Source organism: Aedes albopictus, chromosome 3 (assembly GCF_035046485.1).
Source record: "Aedes albopictus strain Foshan chromosome 3, AalbF5, whole genome shotgun sequence".
NCBI classification, from domain to species: Eukaryota; Metazoa; Arthropoda; class Insecta; order Diptera; family Culicidae; genus Aedes; species Aedes albopictus.
In genome coordinates this window covers 444,354,840-444,378,427 of record NC_085138.1, presented here as the reverse complement: position 1 = coordinate 444,378,427, position 23,588 = coordinate 444,354,840, and the positions used below count along the sequence as shown (strand labels likewise).

At 39.1% G+C, this 23,588-nt stretch overlaps 1 protein-coding gene across 4 annotated transcripts in view; it reads left to right on the top strand.

Moving 5' to 3' along the window:
• Positions 1-23,588, top strand: part of LOC115254207 (protein nubbin) — a 475,087-nt gene that overhangs the window by 27,671 nt on the left and 423,828 nt on the right. For all 4 annotated transcript variants that reach the window (XM_062856663.1, XM_062856662.1, XM_062856661.1 and 1 more), the window contains exon 2: positions 12,772-13,214. In XM_062856663.1, the coding sequence (XP_062712647.1) occupies positions 12,891-13,214 (324 nt within the window). In that variant the 5' untranslated portion in view covers positions 12,772-12,890. The remainder of the gene's footprint in view (positions 1-12,771; positions 13,215-23,588) is intronic.

Sequence of the window (23,588 nt, the reverse complement as noted above, 5' to 3'; positions counted from 1 at the left end):
CTTCCAAGTGCAGCTTTGGCCGTTTTGGAAAACGCGCAGGTACTCACAAAAAGTTGATCGGTTTCGCCTTTTTTGTCTTTTTTTCAGTCGTTCTTCTCCCCATCCGCTTACCGACGGTCTAAAAATAGATTTCCGAGCTGCCGCAGTTGCTGTCGTCACCAACACAATCACATTCCGGGTTTGTTAGTGGCAAAAGTGCAGTCGTTTGAATCAATCCATTATTTCATGTTGAAAATATCATATCTCTGTTTGTTTTAACAAACTGTCAAAAATTTCGACAAATGAAAATATTTGTATTATCAAACAATAGAACAGTTCAGTTTAAACTAGAAATCAGTTTGTCGCTATAGTAAACTGAAACATCGGTTGATTTGAACTAGAATTTAATTGTGTTTACAATTTATTTTTCTGCGTGTGGAAAAATCCTCATGGAATTCCTCCACGAAAAATTCTTGATGGGATTACTCCAGAGGTCTCTCCAAATATTTCATACGAATCCGTCCTGTTATTCCTTCAGGGATTCCTATAGAAACTCCTCTCGTTGTTTTTTTTTTCTCTCTTAAGGAATTTCTCTTGGAATATCACCAGGAGTTCCTGCCAGGATTCCTTCAGGAATTCTTGCAAAGATTTGGGATTTTTTCAGTAATTACTCTTAGGGACCCTCCAATTATTTCTGGAGGATTCCCAAAAAGGATTTCCAGAGGAATCCCAGTAAGTCTTCCTGGTGCATTCCACCAGAAATTCCTCAATGAATGCCAGCAACATTCCTAGAGCAAGAATTCCTGAAGAATTATCAAGTAAATGGTCAGCTAGAATTACTGGGTAAATTATAAAAATAATCTGGAGGAAATCTTGTAGAAATCCCTGAAGGAATCAAAGTAGAAAATCCTGGAGAAATATCTGGAGAAAACATGGAAAGTTCTTTTTTTTGTAGGCATCTCAGCAGTAATTGCATGAGGAATTACAGAAATAATATCCTCCAGGAATTTCTTCAGAATTCCTCCTTGAATTTCTTCAAGGATTCCACAAACAAATCTTTTGGGATTTCTCCCAGCGTTATTCTGACAAGAAAAAAAAAACAGAGGAGGTATATTTTATCACAAGGATATACTTTGTAGAACACACGAAAATTCCCAAAAATCTCTAAAAATGTTATAACAAAATAACATATTTTAAGGGGTCGTCCACAAAACATGACACATAACTCTTAAAATTTCACAAATAAGGTTAAAGTTTTTTCGGAAAATTTTCCAACAATACATTTTTCTACAACTTTGCTGAAGACATCAATACTCTATCTTCATTTATGAAAAATGGGAATTTTTGTCGCACTTTTAGGTGGATTAGTCACAAAGGTGAAAATTCTAAGACATCATACCACTAAAGTCAATACTTGAGGCTGCAATAAAATAATTGTTGACGTGATCCCCTATATACAGTATGTAGCAGGTTCTTCCGGAGATTATGTCCGATGGCCAAATCCGATGGTTCCTAAACGGTCCAAACCTGTTCATAAACAATGTTCAATGGTGGAGGAGTAAGTTCTAATGGAAATAGAGTTAATTTAATTGCGAATCATACTGGAAAACATGCTGTGTACCAAAAACTAGTCCTTTTTATAGGAATCTGACCCAGTGACCCACCGGAATAACTCCGGCCAAAGGGACCATTCCGACCCCAAGTAACATTTTCAGTTTTATGAAACTCAAGAAGATTATCATAAACCTTCCTCAATAAAACTCTTGTCAAGGCAACATTATCCGCTTTGCTTCTACCATAATCTCAGGAAGATTAAAATCTTGCTAGTTGGTCCATCCTGGTGAAGGTTTTGAAGTGTATTCAGCAAAAGCAATCCAGCATTTGTAGTAACTATCTCTAGAGTACTCTACCTAGGTAAATGCTATCCCCACTAATAATGACATTCATCGAAACTATTCTGAATTCATAAATTATATTCCGTTTTGATAAATTCATCATGGAAGAAAAAACAAAATTGGCAGAGAAATAATGCAAATAGTACGTTTCAAATTTGCAAATTTTGCACGGTGATTATTTATAGTATAAAGCCACCAAGCCAATTGCCGGATGAAATTTCATGTGGAATATGCTATTAAAGATGCGAAAAATATGCGCCCCCTTCGAAACCGTTAATATAACATACAAATGTCACCTGAAAATATGATTGAAAATCATCATCGAGGAAGAATAATTCAACAATCCAATATGTCGGCGCTGAAAATATCTATTTTTCTATCATTTCCACTTTGCTTTCATAAAAGCAGACGTTATCTGTCCACTTTTACAAACTAGACATATGTACGAGTATACTGTTAAAAAATTATTCAAATCCGTTGAGCGTTCGCTGAACGGCAAGAGTTTTAGTGCGTATGCGCTGACTCAGGCCGATACGGGTTAACAACTGAACAACACTTCAATTCAGCTGCAGTTCAGTAAAAAACACGTGTTTTCATGCTGTACTCTGAGTCGAAGTATGATGAAACAAAAGCGCTTATTTGACTTGTAAAAAAAAACATTATATAGATACATGTGCTTATTTTACATGAACCTTACAGTAAGCAGAAAAAGGTCTGGTTCAGGGTCTGGTTAAGCTATTTTGTAAAAGAAATACTGAAACTCGTATAAACATCTTATTAAACGCTTGAAAAGTGTTTTAAGTTATCATTGTTAATACCGATACCTAAGGTTGAACATTGGCTACTTTGTCAATTGAAGAAGCATTTGTACAGTAATGTAAACAGCATAATTTCAGTTCAACTATCATTAGTATTATAAAGCAACAATTCAGCATGCATACTTGTTTACGGCTTGCGATTGTTAGTAGGGATTTCCATCCCAAACCTAATAAAACTAAGGTATCGGGAGCATCGAAAAGTCCTTGGTCTTAATCGCTTTCATTCGATACCTCTTATGTTTCCAACAAACTTCAAAATGGTTTGGTTCGGGGACTCAGATAAAGAAGTTGTTTGAGTCTCATATTCTCAGTGAACAGATGCCCAGGCCGCCAGTCATTTGCATTACCTATCAGTGAGAACCTTAAATCAAGACTTTTGCTTATTGGAGTATATGGGCCCATATAGCCGAGGCGGTAAACGCACGGGTATTCAGCATGACCATGCTGAGGGTGACGGGTTCGATTCCCGGTCGGTCCAGGATCTTTTCGTAAAGGAAATTTCCTTGACTTCCTTGGGCATAGAGTATCTTCGTGCCTGCCACACGATATACGCATGCAAAATGGTCATTGGTAGAGGAAGCTCTCAGTTAATAACTGTGGAAGTGCTCATAGAACACTAAGCTGAGAAGCAGGCTTTGTCCCAGTGAGGACGTTACGCCAAGAAGAGGAGAGGAGCTTATTGGAGTGATGTTGCAGATATTCCAAGGTGTTGGTTTACCATATTTCATCCATGATCACAAACAGTATTCAAAGAGTTAAACTTACGCATCTCGTTCTGCTGATTTCTTGCGAAACTTTGGCATGCAATTCAGCGATGAGTCACTTCTAATTCCTGCTTAATACCGCCCAAGAAAGCGCTGTTGTGGACAAATTGAGACATAATCATAATTCTCTTCATGTCTCAACGATCGCCCGGCCACAGCCAACCCACCGGCAAATATAGGTTACAACGGGTTTAATTCGCTCGCTAATATCGTAGCAATTTTTCCACATACCAAAGAACGTGTGTATAATAGGCCCGTAGTGGCACTTACTAACCATTAGGAACCGGTTCAATTAAGCTGCCACCGCGGTGTCTGTCTCTCGCTCACTCTCCCACTCCACCGTCGTCGTCGGCGTGTGATCAGGAATGAATTAAAAAAACCCTTTACTGCCTTAGCACAGAGAACGAAGTTCTCTACACAGGGTATGCTTCACGCACATGTGTTTAAGCGCACACACCTTGTCGCAACATTGTCACATACTTATGCCCGGCTCACTTGGCCGTTGCCTTTCGTCGAATCTTGATGAGAAGGTTGACTGAGTTAGTGATATTAAGTGCGTGTTTTATGCGACGACCGGTACATATTAAATGAGCATTATTATTACTCTTATTGATCGCCGGCTGGCCAAGCCCTCCTTGCCTTGCCGTCGATGATATGCCCGATTAAACTACATTCGATTCGATCGGGTGATCCACATATTGGACGACTGTCTGAGGCATGTGGGTGTGACACGACCAAAACTGTGAGGAATTAAGCTAGAACGCGCGTGTGTGATACTCGATATTGAATTCATTAATAACTGATAAGTACATAACAGCTTTAACCAGCTACCACCATCATCATCAGGCACTGGAACTGGATGGGGTATAAAAATTCTCCTCCGATGCTTAATCAAAACTGGTTCCCGGGCTTCTAATTGTATGTGATCGTGACAACTGGGCCGGGAGTGGCGAGGGGCGGCGCCGACCAGCAGCACAGCAGTAAAACGTAATTAGCTGAATTACCCTACCCATATTAGCTGAATTCATTAAAAGTCCAGCTAATTATCTAGACACGTAGTCAGTCGTATACGAGCAGGCGACCACCGAAGGGTAACTAAGCGATAAGAAGGACCAACCGGCCGGCGAAGAGGTCGGAGAAAAACGTGGAGCCCAGAGCGCAGCAGGGTGACAATAAGTTTCATTTTCATATCGTACGCTTTGATATATTTACTTGTCCCCCCAACAGACTCTTAACGCGATGATGACGCCGCTCCGCTCAGGCAGGGCAACTAACTAAATGCTTACTTTAACACGCGGTGGACGGACTTACCGCACATTTCCAACATTGTTTCCGAGTGCGCGCAGTTCACTCCTACCAAGGAGCGGGGAACGCGTGTAGTCGACGATTAACGGGGTGATTTATTAATCAGCTCGCTTATAATGATTTATAAATATATTAAAATGAAAATTACTGCACTCTTGGCGCGACAAGTTTGGATCCCGGGACAAGACGCTGCGGTGGTGGGGATGGCAGTGGATCAAAACGATCCAGAGGAATTCCAGTCCTCCGCAAACAACGCAAAGTGGAATTTTGTGGGTGGGCGAAGTCTTGTTACTTTGAATGGTTACAAGGTGCATTATTGGTAAGGCAACAATTATTTTTAGCCAAGTTCTTCGACGGAAGACTGCACAAGCCTTGATTGAAAACATTGAAGCAAAGGATGATTTTTGAAAATCGGTTTTCATTTTGAATCGATTTTGCTATGAATTATTATTTTGCTACTCCGCACTATAATATCTATGTTTATACTTGCCTTTTAAGTATCGTAGAGGTCTTTTCTTCACTTAATCAAAGAGTTGCATTATGAATCATAATGCGATTGTTGGATTGGAAACCAGAGTTATACGGGAATCCATATTCGTGCATAGTTTCATAGTAGTCATAGCTGGTCTCGATTGATTGTATCATACGCCGATTAAAAATCGAATAACAAATGATGTATGGGCACGTTGTATTTGCGGCATTTCTGCAACACCTGGCGGATGGCGAACATCTGCTCCGTTGTAGTGCGTTCACCCATGAATCCAGCCTGATATTGCCCCAGGAACTCTCTGGCAATCGGTGATAGACGGAGGCATAAAATTTGAGAGAGTATCTTATAGGCAGTGCTCAGTAGTGTGATCGCGCGATAGTTCCCGCAATCCACCTTGTCGCCCTTTTTGTATACGTGACACACGATTTCTTTCATCCATTTCTCCGGTAATACTTCCTCCTCCCAAATCTTGGTAATGACCCAGTGTAGCGCTCTCACCAGCGCTTCTCCAGCTCCACTGTATTTCAGAAGCTCACTTGGTAGTTATATTTGATAAAACCTGTTTTGTCGCCTGTTTTGCCGTTACATATGACGGGAGAAGGCGCTGATTTTCTCCGCATGTTTCGTAAAACCTTCGCATATCATTATGTTTCTACTCTTTTGTGCCTGAGAGCATCTTCCTCATGCTCTCTTTTCTTTTTGCAATGGATTCGTTTTTCGGCTACTCTTGCTTCGCTATATCGCTCCCTACTCTGCCGGGTTCCAACATCAGCATCCATTTTCTGACAACATTCTTCTCATCCGTTGATTTCACGTATCCGCTCGTACAGCTTCTGCTGATAGTCAGCTATCATACTATCTGCTGAAAAACGCTGGATGCTGAAACGTATCGATCGACGATTCCTTTGGGCCCGAAACAGTTCATAACTGTCAAACACCTGAAGCATTGAATAACTTTGATAAAGACACCAAGAAGAGGTTTCAAAGTTGTAGTAGAATCTTACGTAAACTCCAAAGTTCGTTCAGAGCTTTTCAAATTTCAAGAGAAACAGAAGAGTTCCAGGAAAACTGCAAGACTTTAGCACGAATTCCTGATAAAGAAAAAAAATGCCATTAGCTGGGGCGCATAAATAATCAGGGAATTCCTAAAAAGTCCTAACAAGGGGGTTCAAGGGGCTTCAGGGGCATTTCAAGGATTCCGTCAGGTTTCGTTGGCATTTCAGAGAGTTTCAAAGGGGTTTCAAGGGATTGTTGGGCAAGGGCCTCTGATCTCAAATAACAATAATTCATTATACAAGCATCTTCATGACGAAATAGTTCAGCATGATGCTGAATAACATTTGGATAGTTTTCAGACACAACCTTTGTTCGGGTTTTGTTCACACAAATTTGGAGAAACTTTTAAGCATGGTATTGTGTACCAACTGAACTGTTTGTTGTTAAATCGTTTTACAACTATAAAGTAAAGCTGTTTTGACAAAAACGATTAAAAATAAATAAAATGCATGTATTTTACAATTTCCATGAAAGTTTATGATTGGCATTTATGTTGAGACCAACTATTGTGAAATAATAACTACATATAAATTACCTAATTCAAGATTCGAACTCGAGACCCGTCGATTGGCAGCTGCATGCCATCCTATCGGCGCCATCCTAGAGATGAAGAATTGCAGCGCTCAAATCAAAACATGTTCAGAATAACACGTGTTTTCCATCATGTACTCTGAGTAACGATAGTGCTTATTCGACTTGTGAAAAACACATTATACGGGTACATGTGCAAATTTGTACATGAACTTAACAAGAAGCACAAAAAGGTCTTGTTAAACTATGTTGTAAAGGAATAACTGTGAGTCGAATAAAAATCTTGTTAAACGCTAGAAAAGTGTTTTAAATTATCATTGTCAATACCGATACGAAAAGTTGAATATTGGCTACTTTTTCAATTGAAAAAGCATTTGTACAGTAACGTGTACAGCATAATTCTAGTTCAGCCATACTTACTATTATTAAGCAACAATTCAGCATGCATGCTTGGGATTGTTAGTTGAGATAAACTTGAAATTTCCCCAAAATCCCTTTCGGACCCCATGCAACTTACTAAGACCCCTGAACACGCCTGCGCAGCGCCTTAGAAGCCCACCAAAATAGATTTGAAGCTTCCTGAAATGTCTTCTCAATCGCCCTCAAACACCCTCGGACTCTGTGTATCTCAACTAAAACCCGCCTAAATACCAGAGAACGCTCCTGTAACGCATCTGAAACTCGCTTAAAATCCTTTGAAAAATTCTGAAATGTCATCGAAAACTGCCTAAAGCCCACTGGACCCCGTGTATCGCACCGGAGATCCTTCGAAAATCTCAAAAACGCCCCGTAACGCATCAGAAACCCGCCAAAAACCTTTGAAGCTTCTTGAAATGCCTTCAAAACCCCCTTAAAATCCCTTTCGGACCCCCTGTAACGCACCTGAGACCCGCCTATTCACCGAAATCGCTTTTGTAACGCATCTGCAACTCACTGAAAATCTTCTGAAATAACCTGAAATGCCATCGAGATCCCCTTTGAAATCCTACGAACATTCCCTGGAATTTCCTGAAGTTACTCCGAAATCCTGATTGAACCCCCTCGGATTTAATGTAACGCACCAGAAGCCCTCCGAAACCTGTCTAAAATCCTATGAAACTCTTTGCAAAAAAGAAGGTGATTTTATCGGCCGTATCAGTCTAGGTACCGAAACCGTCGGATGTAGATGCAAACCCGTTTTTGCTGCTACCTAGACTGATACGGCCGATAAAATCACCTTCTTGTATGGTATACAGTCGTCAAGCTTCCTTCAGAAGTCTTTGCAAAAGCTTTGAAAAACTCTTCAGACCCCGAAAACGTCCCTGCAACCTGCAGGGAAAATCAAGGTCTCCCTGATTTCCTGAAGCGACCCAGAAGCCTCCTGAAATGCCGCTGAGTTCTCCACGTACACTCGTGAAACCCATTTTGATCTCCTGGAACACGCCTAGGACCGCCTTAAACGCCTGAAACTCACTGAATCGTCCCAGAGACTTCATGAGGCGCCCCTGAAACCTCCTGGTATACTGTATCCCCTGGTACCCCCTAAAATGCCCCTGAGACCCGCTGGAACTCCTCTGAAACCCCTAGAGTCCCCTTGAAGCATCGCTGAGGCACCCCGGAGTCTCTCTGAGACCCTCGGAGACCCTCTTGAGAACCCCAGAGAGTCGCCTGAAACTGATATCAAGTTCACAATTTTTTTTGTGTGTAATGAAGTTTTATGTGCAGTCATCGTAAGGGCATGACCATAGACTACGTAGGTTCTGGCCAAAGTCTACGGTTCACACAAATTTCGAATATTTTGTATCGACGAAAGTCTATGAGGGGGAAGGGAGTCTGAAATTACCATAATTGAGTCTACTTAGTTTATGGACAGCGCCTAATGCGTTTGACTGGAATCAGGTAAAGAATATGTGATATTTTGACACAACAACGTAAAGTCACAAATAAAACAATAGAGGAACTGTGGATATTTAGCACCCTAATCTTAATACTCTCATTCTGTTTACAATGCAACCTACACGGTAAAAAATCTACACGCTGCTATAAACTGATTGCACTTGGATTCGCACCACTGTACAATACATTCGATATCAATTGAATATCAGTTGGGAAAGAGCATAAAAAGCCTCTTCAATATTAATGGAACTTCACTTCAATTTATTATTGAGAATGTTTCGAAATGTTTCAAAACAAGAATTAGAAAAAGTGTGCCCCGCACCCAGATTCGATACATACCAGGACCTTGAGAGTCATGATCATCTGTGCTACCGCTATACTAGTTTACATATATTAGTTAGGTGCGAATCAAAGCAGAACACTTTCTACCACCTGTCATCTGTGTTTATTTTCATGCCCAAAGCAGTCATTATCAAATCAACAGCCAACACTTTGGATCGTACTGCTTTGTACAATAGTGCGAACTGAAGCGATATTGTCAAATCAACACTGACAGCATTGCGGATTAAAAGGAATAGTACACAGAAAGAAATCATGAAAATTAAACAGCACGTAAGTTAAGCATCGACTGAAAATTATAGCAGAAGCTACAAAATTACAGCCATTTACCGAGAGATGATACTGTCCGCTCAGTAATCAGCCAATCATGCGTACTGTTGACATTTTTTGAGACATATCCGCTTGAAATTTACATGCAGTATCGTAAACGAGGACAGCTACGCTCAGTCGTCTGCCTCGCTGGGGAGACTACTCTCTCGCTCTCTGTGGCCGAAGTGGTACAACAGTTTGTTCCTTTATGGTGGAACATGTTTATCTTTGATTGCTCTCTCTTCAGCTTGGTGAGACAGCCTAGAGGGGTTAGGCGTGAACTCTCACTCGGAAGATCTGAGTTCAATTTTCGTATATTTTTTTTAAGTTTCTCTGAAAAGTCGATCCTTAATTAACACTTTTCTCTCAGCAATCAGCAGTGTAATTTTAAGATCACACATAAATGTCTATCGAACATGATGGAGGTCAATTTGTTACATTCAGTTCGTCATAAATTTACAGATTTTGTTCGTACTGTGTATTTCATCAAACTGCACACTGATGTTCATAGCCATGTTTAAGAAAGTCTGATCATAGCAGGTTATTCAGTGCAGTTGTCACAAATTTTCAAGCCTGCGTCCAGAAAGCAACAAGTTGATCAAAACTGAAAACAGTGCTGTAATGGTTCATTACGCAACGCAAATCAGTGTGGTAATGAACCATTACAGCACTGCTATTTTGGTGTGGGAAACTATGCCTTTTCCTGGCAGATTTGGGTGAGGTAAAACAGCCTATTACGATGAGAAATTGCAAAAAAAAACATTTTTGCAACTTCTCATCGTAATAGGCCATTTTACCTCACGCAAATCTGCCAGGAAAAGGCATAGTTTCCCACACCAAAATATCAGTGCTGTAATGGTTCATTACCACACTGATTTGCGTTGCGTAATGAATCATAACAGCACTGTTTTCAGTTTTGATCAACTCATTGATGCTTTCTGGACGCAGGTTTGAAAAATTGTGACAAATGCAGAGTATAACCTGCTGTGATCAGACTTCCTTAATCATAGCTATGAATATAAGTGTGCAGTCTGATGAAACAGTTTTGTTAAAAATTATCCTCAAGTGGTAATTTATGAAGTTGCAATAAACGTTGTACGCAACTCGGTGCAGAACTCGATTTTTACAGCACTCGTCGTAATTATCCAACGAGGCTTGCCGATGTACGACTCGTGCTGTAAAAATCTTCATTCTGCACCTTGTTGCGTAAACTACTATTCTGATCTTGTTGATTGGGATGTTGAATAGTTGAGGGACTTTTCCCTTGAATCGAGCGTGCAGAATTTTTTTCCGCACATAAGGAATTAACGCGAAACTAGACGTATTTCCTCATATTTTGGTTTTTGATTTTTCATTCAATAACGGGGCAATATTTTTAAACCCGGTTTTAATACATGTTCTTCTGGAAAATGTTCTTCATTTTTACAGCAACCATTGGACAAAAAACAAAAAAAAAAGAGGAAATGCATCCAGTTTCATCTTAATAACACAGGGCCGAATACGGTCGCCATGTTTAATAGGGTGTCGGACCATTTTGTTATGGGGTTCGTTTAGGGCAATCTCCATTATAATACAGTTAATTTTGTACCACTTGTCCTAATTTAATGTAAACAATAAGATTTGCACAAAATCTGGCCGTTTACAAAACTTCAAGTAAACTGTTATACATATTATTGTCTTGTATTGACTTTTTCGAATCCTCTAAGCAGAATACCCTCTTCGAATTAGTGTAATCACATTTGTACCTTTTAATTCCGCCCTATTTTCCTTACCCTTTAACAGATATGCCTATTTCGACTACCACTTGTAATCTTCCTCAGTGTCAATTGGATAACTGACACTGAGGAAGATTACAAGTGGTAGTCGAAATACGCGTATCTGTTAAAGGATAAGCCTAGTTTCATGTTCAAAAGGAATCGCTCAAGGAACTTCTTGACCGATTCCTGGCAGAAACTTTCTACGATGACTGTCATTTGAACTGTCATTTCTTCGCAACTGCGTACTGCGATCGAAGAAAAACGGTTTCTTGAGCATTTCAGATAAGGAATTTCACAAGCATCAAGATAGGCTGAGAAATTCCTTCTGATCTGCAAACAGCGCTATAAGCAAAATAGGGCGGAATTAAGAGGTAAAATTATGATTACATTATTGTGTTATATCTTATGTAATATCTCATGCCTTAGATAAAACTTCTATAGAAAAGAACCTACACTCCCATTTTGTTAATGCCTTGGTCGAATGAGGAATTTTGAATTAGCCCCTTGAGCCGCTTGAGAAAATATGATCATTACCCCTTGATCTTGTTCATATTTAGCCTGCTGCAAAATTGTCTCATCTGGTCACACAACCCTGATCGCATTCGCTCACATTCAAACCAACGCGATCGCGGCGCCCTCGTTGGCCCTGCTCGTTTGACACTTTCATCCTTCTCGCCCGAGCTGCATTAAAATCTCTTAATTATTTCCATTGTAAAATATCTTTCTTCTTAATTTAATTTGCGTTTTATGGAGGACCACTTCGGGCCGTTTCCCCTGTACCATCACCCGTGTTTGCAATCGCAGTAGACTACATTGGAATCACGTTACCACACGCAGGCTGACACCTTGGCTTGGACTTGGGGACCGTTCGTCGTCCGTCGCATGCTGCGATGAGCCGAACCCTACTCGGCGGGTCTTTTTCTCGAGTGTAGAACATTGAGTCACATGTGAGGAGAGAGCCGGCTGTGCGTGAATGTTGGTAGTAAAAATTGTTGCATGAATGGGGCAAGTTTTGTGCATCGCCGTCTCCGTTACGTTGGGTTGGGTATGCCACGGCAGGGGAAGGTTCGGCGAAAAATTCTCAATTCATTTCACTGCCCACGCAATTCGCAGCGCCGGCCGGCCACCGTGCCGTCGAGGTTCCTCCGTCCGTCGCTATAATGTTATAATGTGATTTAATTTTAAAAACACTGGAGTTATATATCACTTCATGTTTTGCTCCGCTCGTTCTCCTCCCGAGTTTTTGCGCAGAACTTGGGTGTCCATTAGCGGGTGCGCTGGGTGGATGGTGGCGAGAGATCCGCAGGTCGATGCGACGTGTGTGAGCGCTGGTCGGGCCCGGGCGTTGGCAGAAGGGTTTGGGTGTTTGTTTTTATTTTTTTTTGGTTCAGTTGTTTTAATTTCACGCGGCCGGCTTTTCTGAGCTGTCACTTTCGCTCGATTGTAAGCAAGCCATGAATATCAAAAGATAATATTGTCGTTGCCGAAGTAATATGAATCAATTTGACAATCCAAGTAATCTGGCGGTGGAGAATTTTAAGCACCCCTCGCTGCGTAGGAATTTGTCGTAAAATTTTGTCTTAATTAGATTGTTTTCATTTGATGTGTTCAGGGCAACCAGCTTAATTTATGTTTTCATTTCTCTTTCACTAGTTTTAAACCACTCAAGTCGACACCCACTCGAGACCTGAATAATTCAGCAAATTGCTCGAATAAAACGAACGCACCATGCTTGGTAGTTGTTTTCGTTGCTGAGTGTCCGATGTTGGAATATGGCGGAAGGAGCACAACCACCACCATCAACAGGGACATCACTACTGGAGAACAATAACATCCAACACAACCCTAGTAGCCAACAACACGGTGGTGCCATCAACATCAACAACAACAATAAACTTTGTGGAATGCTTGGTATCAACATGCCCTGTGAAGCGGCAGGCCATGATTTTAGCACCGTCCGAAAAGAACTAGAATTCGCCAACTCGATCGCGTCCCATTACAGTGCGAGCCTATCGTTGTCGGCAGCTGCGGAGAAGAACGATCGCGATCATCATCAGCAGCATCATCACCATCGTCTGGGGAGCTACAAAATCGAGGTAAGTGGGATGGGTGGGCTTGAATCATAGTAAGCTGAGGTTTAGGTGGTTCATTTAGGGACTTCTTTTTCACCATAAACTTGATAGTTTTATTCAGTAGTTTGATGACAATATTTTAGGCATTGTAATGATTTGTTTTGATTTCCCAAAATGAATCGACATTTTCCGGTTTTCCTGTTTGTTTATGATTATGTGTTTTAAATGATATTCAGAAACACATGGATATGGAGGCGCAAGGTTGGTGATGCCAATGCTATCCATGCTAAGTGGCGTCTTATCCCATGGACTGAATCAAATTTCAACCATCGTGCAACAATAACGACAATGTCGCAACCTGCATTTGTTGCGACAATCCACCCTATGCTACATAGGTTTATCACAACATGAGCAGAATAAGATAAAGATCATACATCTCCAGATTTTTAAGCTTTGCATTACGATTTTCGAGGGTAGCTTCCAGTCGGGAAACACTGCAACTCTGTTGAAGATCTACCATCAAATAGTTTCGAATTCACGAGGTGAAAAGTACGCATAAATTTCATCCCTTCAAAATGCATCCCTTTCATAGAATTTTTCTGAAAATTTCTCCGGGAATTTCTTCAGATATTCTTTCAAAAATTCCCATAGTTATTTCTTCAGGGGTGCCCAAGAAATTTCTCAAAAGATCAATCTTGAAACTAGCTTACAGGTTTCCTTAAAACATTATTCTGAAATTCCTTACGAATTATTCTTTATAAGTTCTTTGATCTAGTAACATATTTACTAAATGTCTCTTTATGGGATTCCTATAGGGATTGTACAGGAAATGTATTCAAGGATTGCCACATAAGCTCATGTATGTATACATTTCATGAACTTCCTCAAATATTTTCAAAGGAATTTCCCCAAAATATTGTAAGATTTTTTTCCGTGTTTTCCTTTGGAATTCCACCGAGAATTCTTTAAAAATTTATCAAAAAATTCTACTGGTTTCTCCAGGGTTTTCTTCAGGAATTTCTCCAAACGTTTCTTCGAAACATTCCATTTCAGGAGATTGTTTTTCACATAGATTCGAAGATTCTTTCAGAAATTTGATTTTCCTAAAGAAATTAAGATTTTATTCCAGAAACTTAAAGGGTGTCCACGATGAAATTGGCAGACAGAAAATATTGTATAATTTTTGATTGCGTTCGCTAAAATGGCTAATTTTTTTAACAAAGAATATTACATTATGTATAGCTAATTCCATAAAATTTTCAATAAAATCGGTTGAGTATTGGCGCAGATATTGTCGATATCATAAAATGAGATTTTAGAAAATTTGGGCACCCATTTCAAACAATTGCTTAGGCTATAACTTTTTTGTTACCTCATCAAAACGTTTGAAAATTTTACTCAATATTCTTAACATAGTATCAATTAGGTGGTAAAAATTTGATCGAAATCGGTTCAGTACTTTTTCTAGTAAATATCCAAAGCTCAAATCGCTTCAAGGTAAATTTTAGGTACTTTTTGACCATTTTTAGTTCCGCGTGCATTGGCGTAACTAGGATTTTTTCCTGGAGGGGGCCCAGGGGGGGCCTGACTTGAGATGAATTTTAAGCGGGATGGGCGCCCGATAAGTAAATATGTAAATAAGTATTGTAGTTTGGAGTAATCAAAATGACTGTTTCAGATTTGTTCATAGTTTTGTAAACTATATGAGTACGAACAATTCCTCAAAGATTTTTTTCATAGCTTAATTCAGTGATTCCATCTTGGCTTCTTCCAGAAATTCAATCAAGAATTCATCTAGGGATTCCACTAGACATTTTTTCGGGGATTTGTCCTGGGATATCTATAGAGGTTCCTCCAGTAATTGTGCCAGTGCTTTTTTCGAAGTTTCCTTCAGGAATTTATCCAGAGATCCTTTAAGGTATTTCTGCAGGTATTCAGAGATTTCTACAGGGATATCTCCATATATGCCTTCCAAAATTCCACTAGAGATTGCTCCAATAATTACATCTGGAATGATTCGAAGTATTTCTGCAGGAATGTATTCCACAAATTGTTTTAGAAAATTTTACTTATAGATTCTTAAAAAAACACTCCAAGAATTCCTTGAAAAATTTGTACAAAAAACCTTTAGGGATCCTAGTTTTTTTTATGTGTGTTAACGAGATTTTTGGCCCTACGCTAGTTAATCTCGGGGCCCACGCTTTATTTCCCTTCCGAAGGAAGAAGTCACATTTTGCGAGTTTGTCGGGAGTGGGATTCGATCCCAGGTCCTCGGCGTGATAGTCAAGTGCTCTAACCATCCCACCAGGTCCGCTCCACTAGGGATCCTAGTATTCCTTCATCAATTACTGCAGACATTGATTTCTTCATTTTTTTATATCCAGGAATATTCCTACAAAAAATCTTCCAGGTATTCGCTAAGAAAGCTCTCCTGAGATTCCATAAAGAGTTCCTAAGGGGGCTTGCTTCCGGGATTCCTCATCGGGTTTCTTCAGAAATTACTTCAAGAGTTCCTCCAGGGATTCACCGGAAATTTCTTCTGTTATTCTTACAATAACGAATTCCGAGATTATTTTAAACATTTCTAGAAGAACTCTTATTGGGATTCCATCAGAAACTCCCGCAGGAATTAATCCAGGATTTTAGGATTTCCTCAGGAATTTCAGCGGTTTCTTCAGTATTTCCCCTGAGAATCTTCAGAAAATACTCCTGGAATTCCCTCAGAAATCGAACTTTGTATTTCATCAGGAATGAACTTGAGATTCCCCCAGGAACTCCTTCGGAAATTCCTCCCGGATTTTTTTCAAGAATTATTCCAGGTATTCCTCCTGGCATGTCTCTAGGATTTCATTCAGGCATTTCTCCAGAGACTTCTGCAAGAGTTCTACCAAGAATTTCTCCAGGTATTACCCCAGGTATTTCCTCAGGAATTACTCCAGGAATTTATTCAAGTTTGGATCCAGGAATTCTTCCATGAATTCCTCCGAAAATTCTTCCAGGAATTTCTTCTCTAAGGTATCCTCTACACATTCCTCCAGGATTTATTTCATGGGTCCCTCCAGGAATTTCACCGATGATTCCTGCAGTAATTCCTCCAGAAAATCCTCCTGGAACTCCACCAGAAATTCCTTTCTGAATTCCTCTAAAAATTTCTCCTTGAATTCCTTCAGAAATTTCTCCATGGATTCCTTCCAGAATTCCTCTAGAGATTCTTCCAGGAATTCATTCAGGGATTCTCAAGATATTCATTTAGGGATTCCTTCTGCAGATCTTCCATGAATAGTTCCACGGATTTTCCTCAAGATTTCCTATAGAGATTTGTCCAGGAATTCCTCCTCAGGTTCTCCCAGAAATTGTTTCAGGGATTCCTCCAGTTTTTTTTGCAAGAATTCCCCCAGGAGTTCTTCCAAGTAATTCTCTAGAAATTCCTCTAAGGATGCCTCCAGGAATTCCTCAAGAGGTTACTTAAGTATTACCCCAAGAATCCCTTCAGAAAGTCCTCCAGGAATTGATCCAGGAACTCCCATAGGAATTCCTTTAGAAATTACTACCGCAATTCCTTCAGGAATTCCTCCTGGAATTCCTCCAAAAATTCCTCTGGGAAGTCCTCTAGAAATTTCTCTTGGATTTTCTTCAGAAATTTCTCTTGGAGTTTCTTCAGAAATTTCTCTTGGAATTTCTTTAGAAATTCCTCCATTAACTGCTTCCAGAACTTCTCTCGAGATTCCTCCAGGAATTCATTCAAGAATTCTTCCAGGGATAGTTCCAAGGAATTTCCACAAAAATTCCTTTACAGATTAATCCAGGAATTCTTCCTGGGATTCCGCAATGAATTTATCCAGAACTTCCTGCAGGAATTTGTCCAGAACTTTCCAGGCATTCCTCCTGAGGTTTCTCCAGAAATTGCTTCAGGGATTCCTCCAGGGATTTTTCAAAGAATTTTCCCAGGGATTCTTCCAAGAATTTCTATAGAAATTTCTCTAAGGATTCCTCTAGGAATTTTTCGAGAGGTTTCTTTAGAAATTTCTCCAAGGAGTTTCTCAATGCACTCATCCCAGGATTTCTCCAGCAATTCATCTAGAGATTGCTTCGGGAGTTCTTCTAAAAACTCTAAACTCCACTAGATTGCTCCCAGAATTCTTTTGAAAACTCCACCAGGTACTCATCTAGAAATGTATCCAGAGATTACTCCAGGCATAAGTCCAGGAATTTCTCCAGGGATTTTTCAAGGCAATTCCCCAGGGTATCCTCCAGGGATTTCTTAAGAAATTTCTCGAGAGATTCCTCCAGGAATTGATACAGGCATGTCTCCAGGAATTTATCCAGGGGTTACTCCAGGCATTCCTCCAGAAGTTCCTCCAGAGATTTCTATAGGGATTCCTCCAGGCATTAATCCAGGATTCCTTCAGAAATTATTACCGCAATTTCTCCAAGAATTTATTTAGAAAATCCTCCAAGGATTCATTTAGAAATTACCCCAAGAATTCCTCTCGGAGTTTATCCAAGGAATATTTCAATAGTTCTTCCTGGGATTCCTGAATGATTTCCTCCTGAGATATCTCTAGGAATTCCTTCAAATATTTTTTCAGGAATCCTCCAGGAAATCCTCAAGGGATTCTTTTAAAAATTTCCCCACAAATTCTTTCTGGAATTTATTCAAGAATTATTCCAGGTATTCCTCCTGGGATTCTTCCAGGATTTCATCCAGGCATTTTTCCAGGGACTCCTCTAGGAGTTCTACCACGAATTTCACCAAAAATTACCCCAGGTATTTCTTCAGGAATACTTTCGGTAATTTATTCAGGAATGGATCCAGGAATTCCTCCAGGAATTTCTTGGGAAATTCGTACATCAATTCCTTCAAGAATTGTTCCGGGAATTCCTCCAGAAATCCTTCCAGGGTTTTCCCCAAGAATTAATCCAGGAATTTAGTCTCCGAGGTTTCCTCTACACATTCCTCCAGGAATTATTTTATGGATTCCTCCAGAAATTCCTCCGATGATTTCTCCAGTAATTCTTCCAGAAATTCCTTCTGAAATTGCTCCTGTAAGTCCTCCAGAAATTAATCTGGAAATTTCTCCTGGAACTCCATTAGAAATTCCTCTCAAAATTCCTCTAGGAATTTCTTTGGGAATTTCTCTATGAATATATTCAGAAATTTCTCCATAGATTCCTTCCAGAATTCCTCTAGAGATTCTTCCAGGAATTCAATGAACGATTCCTCAAAGAATTGATTAAAGCATTCCTCCTGGAATTAATCCATGAATAGTTCCATGGAATTTCCCCAAGATTTCCTATAAAGATTTGTCCAGAAATTCCTCCTGAAATTCCACCTGAAACTTGTCCGGAAGTTCCTCCAGGAATCCCTCCTAAGGTTCCTCCAGAGTTTCAGAGATTTCTCCAGGGATTCTTTCAAGAATTTTTGTAGAAATTTCTCTAAGAAATTTTGCGGGAATTCCTTATGAGGTTTCTTCAGAAAAACTCCAGGAATTCCTTCAGAAAGTCCTTCAGGAATTCATATAGGAATTCCTTCAGGAATTCCTCTGGGAATTCCTCAGAAATTACTACCGCAGTGTCTCCAGGGGCTCCTCAAGAAATTCCATCAAGATTTACCGTAGGTATTTCTTCAGAAATTCCTACAGGAATGATCCAGGAATTTCTTCGGAAATTCCTACAGCATTCTTCCAGGAATTTCTGCAGGAAATCCTTTAGAGTTTGCTTCCGATATTCTTTCAGGAGATTCTTTAGGAAATTCTATAGGAATTTTTCCAACGGATTCCTCCGGAAATTCTTTCAGGTTTCCTCTAGGAATAAATCCACGAATTTCAACTCCAGGGATTCCTCTAGAAATCCGTCCAGGAGTTATTTCACGGGTTCTTCTAGAAATTCCACCAGGAATTCCTCCAAGAATATACCAGAAATTCCTGCAGGGATTCCTCTAAGGATTCTTCCGTGAGATTCCTCCAAGAATTCCTTCTGGAATTCCTCCAGAAATTCCACTGGATATTCTTCTAGAAGTTTATCTTGAAATTTCATCAGAAATTCCTCTAATGCTCCAGGCATTACTCCAGGAACTTCTCCAGGGATGCCTCCTTCAGAAATGTATCCATTAACTTTGGAGCCAATGGCTGGAAGTCTCTTTAAAAAAGACAAATCAATCAATCAATCCATTAACTTTTCCAGGGAATCCGCCAGGAATTTGTCCAAAAAATTTTCTAGGATTTCCTCCAGAAATCCATTTTGGAATTGCTGAGAAAATTTGCTTATGATTTCACAAAAAAAATGTGCCTATGATGCTTCGTTCTATGACTTTTCAAAGTAGGTGGTGTCTGTGGAAAATGTTTGATTTTCACTGGAGTTTTCCGGAAAATTAGGCAACCCTGATTTTTTTCAATTTAGTTTTTCATATATATATGATCCCTACCTTATTTCATTAACCTTCAGAAACTTCATACCAATTTGTACGATAATAAAAAAATCCCCTAATGCTCCAGGCATTAGTCCAGGAACTTTTCCAGAGATTCCGCATGGAATTTTTCCAGAAGGTTCTCCCGGATACCCTCCAGAAATACATCTAGGAACTCCTCCTGTGATTTCTTGAAGAATTCCTCTAAGGATTCCTCCAGAAATTCCTCCAAGGATTCATCTAAAAAAATTTCTAGTAATTTCTACAGGGATTTCTGATGCGGATTCTTCAGATTTTTTTTGCTGAAATTCCTAGCATAATTGCTTTTCGAATTCCTCCAGGAATTCATCCAGGGATTCCTCCAGGTATACTTTTACAAATTACTCCAGGGATTCCTGCAGATATTGCTTCGAGAATTCTTGTAATGATTTCTTCAGAAATTTCTCTCGGGATTTTTTTTTAATTATTCAGCGGTTAGTTAAAAAATTTCAGTATTCCGTTCATAATGTTTTTCAGGGATTCACCCCAGGGCTTTTTCAGGATAACTTGTAGATTTTTTTGAATAATTTGAAGGATTTCTAGAGAAATTCCTCCAGCGATTTGTATTGAAATTCTTTTAGATAATTTTAGAGGGACATAGAAGACAAAAAAATCTCCAAGAAGTCATCCTGGAATTCTTTCACAATTATCTTATGAATACCAAGTCTTTTACAAGTCCAATCATGAATACCTTCAAACTTACGATTATATCTTGCAGCACAAGCTTTTAAATATATCAAAACTTCCTCAATGACCATTTGAATTTGTGCGTTGTTTGATAGACGCATAAATACCCCTGGCCCACGAAACAAAAGAAATTAATAGTGTCCGACTAGAAATCACCTCCAGCATGTCTTTAATGAATACACTCGCGCTTACGCTTCAGCTACGTACATCTATTATCACTAGGAATTCACAAACTTTTGCTGGAATTCCATTGCAAATTCCACCAGATTTTTTTTCACACATGATACTTGATTTCCATAAAGAAGCACTTAACCATATTTTGCAGTAATGCTGCTAGAAAATTCAAAGATTCTTAAAGATACCCATCCAGGAATTCCTGGAAATTATCATTTAGATTTAACTAGCTGTACCCGGCAAACTTTGTTTTGCCTACTGCGTTTTTTGGCGTTTCAAGCTTCTAGCCAAGACCACGTCCCCGGTCAAAATGTATGGAAGATCGATTTTTAAAAACTCTCAATTTTTCCATGTTTTTTTGCCTCATAAACCTTCCTTGGGTGAAAACTAACAGAATAAAACAAAAATGAACCAAATCCGAAGTTCTGTTCGCGAGTTATGCGCGGTCCCACGTATGCCACTGCATTTTTATATATATAGATTTCTCAGCGATTTAAAATAGAAGATGTACAAATTATTGCTTGTCTCCAATAACTGTCAATTTAAACACATATTATGCCAAATAAATTTCTATTACTGTACGTGCAGTTGAAACCCGGAATTTTCGACTAGCGAAGTTGGATTTTTCTCCAAATCCGTGCGTCGGACCTAACTTCGGAAGTGGTGCGCTGTATAGCTGTTTGCTATACAGCGCACCACTTCCGAAGTTAGGTCCGACGCACGGATTTGGAGAAAAATCCAACTTCGCTAGTCGAAAACTCCGATTTTCAACTAAATTGAGAATATAGATCTATGTTTGTCACCACGACAGTGGTTTTCAGATTTTTTCTAATTTCCATATATAAAGTCATGAAAAATTTCTGGGGAGGGCCTGGCGGATTCTGGGGGGGGCCTAGCCCCCCTGGCCCCCCCTCTAGTTACGCCAATGTCCGCGTGCACTATTTTGACTGTAGAACTGGTAACACTGTCCCGATAGTTATAAAACTTTGACAGTGTAAAATTATTGTGTTAAACTGTTTATAGTGAAAATTTCAGCCATTTTTGTTTAGTACTTTCAAAGTAAGAGCAGTTTGAATTTCACTATACCAAAAACCACATCTGCTTATTGTGACATAGTGCGACATATATGGCTATAACTTTTTGACGGTATGATCTAATTGAATGAAATTTTGACAAATTACTTCTACATATATACTTTACGTACATAAAAATTTTCATTGAAATCGGTTCAGTATTTTTGGCGCCAGAGTTGAAACGGAAGAAAAGTGATATTTTCCAAAATGTTTATTTGCACAAGATTCTCAAGTGGCAATTCCCTTGTTTCAACGATATCTCCGCCAATACTCAACCGATTTTAATGAAAATTCTATGCTATTAGCTACATATAATATACTATTCATGGTAAAAAAATGCTATTTTGGCGAACGCATTCAAAAGTTATACAATATTTTCTGTTTACCAATTTTATCGTGGACACCCTTTATTCAGAATATTTTGATTGAATTTCCCCAGAGGTTCCTTCAGGTATTACTCCATTTATTCAGGGATTTCTTGGACGTTTGTTTAGAAATTCTACTATGAAATTCTCAAGAGGTTCTTGTAAAAATTTTTCCATGAGTTTTTTCAAGTATGCTTCCCGGCATTGCAATGCATTGCTTTGGATTTATTCAGGCTTTCCCTCAGGGATTCTTTCAGATTTTGTTTTTGTTCTCTGCAAAAATCACTTCGGAATCTATTCCTAACATAAATACAATTTGCATGGAGTTTTTCAAAAAATGTTTCTATGAATACCTGCAGTGGGTCCCAGTTCTTGTAGATGTTATTTCAAAGATTCTTACGAAAATCAATTTTATTCAATATCTTCGGTGGTTCTCAAAAGAATTTCTCCAGGATTTATTTTATTGTTTCTGCTGCATAAAGTTTGCCGGTAGTTATAGAAAGGATTTTTGTGTAAAACTTCTGAGAATTCCTTCAGAGTTCTCCACGAGCTCTTCCAAAGATTCCTCCAGAAAATCCTCCAGAGATTTCTCAGAATATATTGAAGAATCTGTTCAAAAATTCCCCCAACACCCTTTGCCTGCGATTTCTGCAGTCATTTTTCCAGAGATTGTTGCAAAATTTTCTCTACGGACTTTTTTTTTTGAATTGCTCACAAGATAACTTCAAAAATTGCTTCAAGAGTTTTCGTCCAAGAATTTCTCCATCAATTTTCAAAAACTGCATCTTGGAGTTTCCAAAGGTATCTTCAGAACTTTTTCTAAAGGATTTCTTGGAACTATTCTCCAGGAATTACTTAGAATTTTTTTTAGAGTATGAGGTACTTTTTATCCAGGAATAACTTCAGAAATTGCTTCAAGATTTTTTGTACAAAAATTCCCCCAAAAATTCAAAAAAATGCGTCTAAGAGTTTCGAAAGGCATCTCCAGGAGTTTTAAAGGGATTTCTTGAGACAATTCTCCAGATTTCTTGATGTAGCTTTAGGGCACATTCATATAGGAATTTTTCGGAAGAAATATGTGAACAAATTCCTGAAGGAATATTTGGAATTTTTTTTTAAAGAAACCAACGGAAAAAAGTGAAGAATGAAAAGTGAAGAAGAAATCCTCTAAGAAAATTCTGAACGAATTCCTGGAGAAAATTTCGTTCATTTTTTTAAACGAATCCCTGAAAGAATTGATCAAGTAATTCCTGGTGGAGTTTTAGAAGGAAGCCATGAGGATATTTCTTAAATAATCCCAGGAACAATTTCTAAAAAAAAGTCGGGGTAGTTTCTTGAATTACTTCAAGGATTTGGTCTTGAAATCTACTGAGGTTATTTTCAGAAACTCCACCGGCTGTTTTTTTCGGCGCACAACACTATAGTTTTGGAAATATACGAGTCCAACATTTTTTTGGACTTCTGGACGGAGTAAGGCCGGTGGGTCACTGGGTCAAGTCGGGCATAAATACCCGAGCAGAGGAGAATATCAAATTAATAACTACGAAATCACATAACCTGTTTTTATATCTTGTTTTGTTATTATTTAATTATCAAGACATAGCTTTTCAATAACAAATTTTGTTGGACAATCTAATTTTGTTACAATTTAGCA